The sequence below is a fragment of the Danio rerio genome, chromosome 18 (assembly GCF_049306965.1).
Source record: "Danio rerio strain Tuebingen ecotype United States chromosome 18, GRCz12tu, whole genome shotgun sequence".
NCBI classification, from domain to species: domain Eukaryota; kingdom Metazoa; phylum Chordata; class Actinopteri; order Cypriniformes; family Danionidae; genus Danio; species Danio rerio.
The window spans coordinates 958,180-965,000 of record NC_133193.1 but is presented as its reverse complement, the minus strand read 5'-3'; the positions used below and the strand labels follow the sequence as shown (position 1 = coordinate 965,000).

The window sequence follows — 6,821 nt, the reverse complement described above, 5'->3', positions numbered from 1 at the left end:
TTATTATTTAAAATGCATGATGATGTTAGTGCTTAATCTACTAAATTCAATATAAAATTATATATATATATATATATATATATATATATATATATATATATATATATATATATATATATATATATACATATGTATAGAGAGGGGAGATGTTTACTTGAAGGAAAACAGGATGATAAACACACTTAACCTGGAAAGAAACGTCACCGTGCACAAAACCCTGAAGTGATTTCTGCTCTTTCTGTCATTTTGAGAGCAACCTGACAGCAAACATCCACAAAACCACTGAGTGTTTCTGATTGCCTGCTTTTCTGTCTGCTTATGTAACCACAGGGTTGCTTCATTGCATACTGTGATTTTTTTGCAATACACTTCACTGAAGCATGTTTTACACTAAGCAGTGCTTAAAAACACATGCGCTGAATGTTACATGCAAATATAAATTGTATAAAAAAAATCACCTGCAGGATTGTGAATGCTCCTAAAGCAGGGATGGTTTTCTTTATCAGTTCTGTGGGCGCAAATGCCTTGTTGATGAGGCCAGAGGTAAGAGGAGAATGGCCAGACTGGTTCCAGCTGATAGAAAGGCAACAGTAACTCAAATAAGCACTCGTTACAACCGAGCTCTGCAGAAGAGCATCTCTGAACACACAACACGGCCAACCTTGAGGCGGATGGGCTACAGCAGCAGAAGAGCACACCGGGTGCCGCTCCTGTCAGCTAAGAACAGGAAACTGAGGCTACAATTCACACAGACTCACCAAAACTGGACAATAGAAGATTGGAGAAACGTTGCTGCTCTGATGAGTCTCCATTTCTGCTCACACATTCAGATGCTCGGCTCACAATTTGGCCTCAACAGCATGAAAGCATGGATCATCCTGCCTTGTATCAGCGGTTCAGGCTGGTGGTGGTGGTGTAATGGTGTGGGGGAGATTTTCTTTGGGTCCATTAGTACCAATTGAGCATCAACGCCACAGCCTACCTGAGTATTGCTGCTGACCATGTCCATCCCTTTATGAGCACAGTGTCTCCATCTTCTGATGGCTACTTCCAGCAGGATAACGCAGCATGTCATAAAGCTCAATCATCTCAGACTGGTTTCTTGAACATGACGATGAGTTCACTGTACTCAAATGGCCTCCACAGTCACCAGAGCTCAATCCAATAGAGCAGCTTTGGGATGTGGTGGAACGGGAGATTGGCATCATGGATGTGCAGCCGACAAATCTGCAGCAACTGTGTGATGCTATCATGACAATATGGAGCAAAATCTCTGAGGAATATTTCCAGTAGCTTGTTGAAACTCTGCCATGAAGGATTAAGGCAGTTCTGAAGGCAAAAGGGGGTCCGACCCGGTACTAGTGAGGTGTACCTAATAAAGTGGCCGGTAAGTGTATGTATAATGCATACGTAATGCCTGTTTTTAGAAAACTAAGGGCAAAAAACAAACCGCATACAGAAAATAAAGCCTGCTTTAGGAGCAATCTTTCAATATAATTGGCATGTACACAATCAGAGGATGTATTTGTGTACATTATTTAATATGAAACATATTTCAGTGAAGTTTTAGTCTTAATTTTCGTGTTGGTTCCCTAAAATATCTGTGTTCTGTGCTCCAGAATGAGGTGGACGATACTCAGATCCAGGCAGCGCGGGACGATGTGGAGCTGCCCACCGAACTGGCTAAGATGATCGCACAGGACAACCAGGAGGAGGAGCAGAAGCAATCAGTGCTGGGTCAACTAACCAACATCCAGAACGTGGATATGGGTCATCTGAAAGACAAAGCCCAGGCCACGCTGGAGGACCTGAAGAACTCTGCTGAGAAGTGCTGCGTCATGTGATCTGGCCACGTTAAATGCACTACTATTATCTCTGTATATCTCCCTCACACAAACACAGACATATACACACACACACACACACACACACACTCACACACACATATATACACACACACACTCACACACACATACAAACATGCACAGACACAGAAAAGCACACACACACAGTGACAAACCTCCATGCTCATGTACCCAGTGTGACGTGTTTCATGATGCTAATATTGTTCTAGGAGTTTTAGTGTCACGTCATCAACATAACCTGTTCAGGTCGCATTTCACCTCAGAAAATGTCAAACAATTAACTTCGGGGTGAAATGTGACATGTTTTTGCAGATTCACCAATAGGGCTGTGGCGATAAAATCATGCGTTGTGATTCGTGGATCAATTCTGAGCTTTGTTTTTAACAGCAGAGGGCGCTATAGACTAGTATTTAACACTAGATGGCGCTCTAGACTTGATTTTAACACCAGACAGGCTAGCTAGTTTAATACACCAGATGGTGCTCCAGACTAGTATTTAACACTAGATGGCGTTTTAGGCTAGGTTTTAATGGCAGATGGAGCTCTAGGCTAGTTTTAACAGTAGATGGCGCTCTAGACTTGATTTTAACACCAGATGGTGCACTAGGCTAGTTTTTAAAACTAGATGGCACTCTAGGCTTGATTTTAACACTAGATGGCGCTCTAGGCTTCATTTTAACACTAGACGCCGCACTAGGCTTGATTTTAACACTAGACGCCGCACTAGGCTTGATTTTAACACTAGACGCCGCACTAGGCTTGATTTTAACACTAGACGCCGCACTAGGCTTGATTTTAACACTAGACGCCGCACTAGGCTTGATTTTAATACTAGATGGTGTACTAGGCTAGTTTTTAAAACTAGATGGCACTCTAGGCTTGATTTGAACACTAGATGGAGAACTAGGCTTGATTTTAACACTAGATGTCGCTCTAGACTCGTTTTTAACACTAAATGGCGCTCTAGACTTGAATATAACACTAGATGGTGCACTAGACTTGATTTTAACACTAGATGGATAACTAGGCTTGATTTTAACACTAGATGGTGCACTAGGCTTGATTTTATCACTAGATGTCGCTCTAGACTTGATTTTAACACTAGATGGTGCACTAGGCTTGATTTTAACACTAGATGGATAACTTGGCTTGATTTTAACACTAGATGGTGCACTAGGCTTGATTTTATCACTAGATGTCGCTCTAGACTTGATTTTAACACTAGATGGTGCACTAGGCTTGATTTTAACTCTGGATTGCGCTCTAGAATTAATTTTAACACTAGGTGGCGCTCTAGGCTTGATTTTAACACAAGATTGTGAACTAGGCTTGATTTTAACACTAGATGGCGCTCTAGAATTGATTTTAACACTAGATGGTGCACTAGGCTTGATTTTAACACTAGATAGAGAACTAGGCTTGATTTTAACACTAGATGGAGAACTAGGCTTGATTTTAACACTAGATGGAGAACTAGGCTTGATTTTAACACTAGATGGCGCTCTAGACTTGATTTTATCACTAGATTGCGCTCTAGACTTGTTTTTAACACTAGATGGTGAACTAGGCTAGGTTGTAACGGCAGATGGCGCTCTAGGCTAGTTTTTAACACTAGATGGCGCTCTAGGCTAGTTTTTAACACTAGATGGTGCACTAGGCTAGTTTTTAACACTAGATGGCACTCTAGGCTTAATTTGAACACTAGATGGAGAACTAGGCTTGATTTTAACACTAGATGTCGCTCTAGACTCGTTTTTAACACTAAATGGCGCTCTAGACTTGAATATAACACTAGATGGTGCACTAGACTTGATTTTAACACTAGATGGATAACTAGGCTTGATTTTAACACTAGATGGTGCACTAGGCTTGATTTTATCACTAGATGTCGCTCTAGACTTGATTTTAACACTAGATGGTGCACTAGGCTTGATTTTAACTCTGGATTGCGCTCTAGAATTAATTTTAACACTAGGTGGCGCTCTAGGCTTGATTTTAACACAAGATTGTGAACTAGGCTTGATTTTAACACTAGATGGCGCTCTAGAATTGATTTTAACACTAGATGGTGCACTAGGCTTGATTTTAACACTAGATAGAGAACTAGGCTTGATTTTAACACTAGATGGAGAACTAGACTTGATTTTAACACTAGATGGAGAACTAGGCTTGATTTTAACACTAGATGGCGCTCTAGACTTGATTTTATCACTAGATTGCGCTCTAGACTTGTTTTTAACACTAGATGGTGAACTAGGCTAGGTTGTAACGGCAGATGGCGCTCTAGGCTAGTTTTTAACACTAGATGGCGCTCTAGGCTAGTTTTTAACACTAGATGGTGCACTAGGCTAGTTTTTAACACTAGATGGTGCACTAGGCTAGTTTTTAACACTAGATGGTGCACTAGGCTAGTTTTTAACACTAGATGTCGCTCTAGGCAAGTGTTTATCGGCAGAAACCTTCCTAACTTTATTAAAGATTATTTTAAGTTTAAGTGGTAAGGAACTGGAGACATGCAAAATATGGCTGTTCGTAAAGTGAACAGCGCCATCTGTTGTTAAGAACGAAGCTCAGATTTATCGCCCACCGCCCTATTCACCACATAAACCCCAGTTTCCCACAGCTGCAGTGTTACGGGCTCATATTGTGTCTGTATGAAGGGCTGGTGGGAGCAGGAATGGAGCTCGAACACACACATCATCCATACTAACACCTTGACCTTTGACCCCTGACATCATTCTCACCTTTGACCCTTCATTGAGTGGTGCCGTTTCGTGCAGGTGGTTTGGTGTCGTCGTGATGCAGATGTCCACCCTTTTCTTTCTGGTTACTCCTCATAGTAATGCTCTGCTATTGATAGTTTTCATGTGATGTTGTGACATTACAGAAACGCCCCCTGGTGGACAAAACCATAATGTCTCCTTTTAAACGTCTGGACTGAGTAATTTCCTTTTTTTAGCCTAAAAGATTGGATAATAGTCATGCAATAAGATTACTAACTGAAGTATAAGTAACACTTATACGCTGCAACGCCATCAGTAATGACTGAATCTCTGAGGAATACCCACAAGATAAATGTAAACATGGCTGAACTGTAGCTCTGACAGGGGCATGAGGGTTTCAACAGCAGAATATGGATCGCAATGTACAACTTGTGATTATGTCTCTGTTTAATTCTGTTGATATGCGATAGAGGGGTGGCCTCACATCAAGAAGGTCGCTGCTTCGAGTCCTGGCTGGGCTCTGTGTGGAGTTTGCATGTTCTCCCTGTATTGGCGTGGGTTTCCTCCGGGCCCTAGCAGGCCATAGTGTATGAGTGTATGTGAATGTGAGTGTGTATGGGCGTTTCCAAGTAACGGGTTGCAGCTGGAAGGGAATTCACTGCATTAAACATATGCAGGAATAGTTGGCGGTTCATTCCGCTGTGTCGACCTCTAAAATAGAGCCGAAGTAAAATGAATGAATATGTGATAGAAATCCTCAATACTCACAGTAGTTCGCAGTGTAGCCGCCATTACGGCTCAATGTTTATTAGCCTCCACACAGGTCACATGACTGAAAACTATCAGTTGTATGAGCAGGTCTGAATGATCCGATTTTATTTCTGTGTTTTGTCTGTCGATTGAAGCCATGCCGAGGTCTCGAATGGAGACGTAATATTAATAAGCTGCTTTCATCTGGTGATGTTTGCGAAACATAAAGCAATATAAACATCTCTGATCTACACGACAGAGCTGATCGCCAACTCATGTGAAGAATAACTGATTTTTCCTCAACACCTATTTGTTTATTGATTCGATTTTAATATCGCGTTTTTCAGTGGTTTATTTTACTTATGCCCTCAATAGTTGTGTCCGCTCTGGATTGCATAAGTAACGTAATTACCAATGTAATGCATTTATGTAATTATTCTTCTGACCTTGCTGGGTTTTGACTGTTGAAACTGTAATAAATATATTTGTACAAATATTTTAAGGCTTGTGATGTCCTTTCAGTTTGCCTGTGTGAAAGCATATTGATAGTGAAATTCACTTTAAAGTGTAATATGCAAAATCAGCGCTCAACGATAATGATAATGGTCCGGGGCGAGCGTGCAAGACGCTCAGGACAGTATACAGAATGGTGACTTGTCACTAAAGTTTAATTTGGCTTTGGCTGTTTGTCAATTGCGTGCTTTCATGTTTCAGTTTGTTTCTGATCCCGTCTCGTTTGCCCAGTAAGCGCGGTTCGTGGCATATGTGAATCCTGCAATCGTGCTCGAGTCCGCGCCAAATCAGTCGGTCTGAGATCGCCAGAATGAGGTGGTCTTGGCTCGATTGAGCAGATCGATTGTTGTGAAACAAGAGGATCCAACGACCCAGGCTATATCACAGTGCATTATGGTTGTGTATATTCGGCTATATGAAGAGAGAATGAGTAGGGCAGGATAGGTCAGTTCTACCGGTCAGGGGCGGACTGGCCATCTGGCAATTCTGGCAAAAGCCAGAAGGGCCGGACCAATTTTTAAACGTGGGCCGGTCAGTTTTTTTTTTTTTAATGTATTGTTTTTACATGGAGGCAGCTTTTATCTCTTGCTAGATGTGATATTATGATGATGATAATAGTAATAATAATAAATGTTAAGCATTTGGACCAATATGCAACGGCCGCCTGATTTCAAGATGGGCCGACCCAATCCGAGGTTACCGTAATCAAACCAAATACGTTACATTAACAATTTTTACGTAATCAAAATCTGGCAAGAATGTCATATTATTTCACCATCTGTACACCAAAATAAATAGTGAATTAGTGTCCGTGGGTGGGGCTGTGTCGGTGTGGTTATGTGGGCTGGTGTGGCAACAGTGCCAGAGCTGAATTTTTGTCCCAGTCCGCCCCTGCTACCGGCAAATGTGCGTTTCATGTTTAACATGAAAGTAAAAGTATCCAATAGTATCTGGATGCAGCCTTTATGAT

The 6,821-nt window shown here is 41.6% G+C and overlaps 1 protein-coding gene across 3 annotated transcripts in view; it reads left to right on the top strand.

The window, feature by feature from the left end:
• Positions 1–5,834, top strand: part of cplx3b (complexin 3b) — an 18,812-nt gene extending 12,978 nt beyond the window's left edge. The window contains exons 3-4 of one of the 3 annotated variants that reach the window (XR_012393813.1): positions 1,620–3,102; positions 3,583–5,834. Coding sequence is in view for 1 of the 3 variants with exons in the window: in NM_001171590.1 (NP_001165061.1) it covers positions 1,620–1,844 (225 nt within the window). In the remaining 2 variants the exon portion in view is untranslated. 3 annotated transcript variants of the gene reach the window in all.
• The last annotated feature ends 987 nt before the right edge of the window (positions 5,835–6,821 follow it).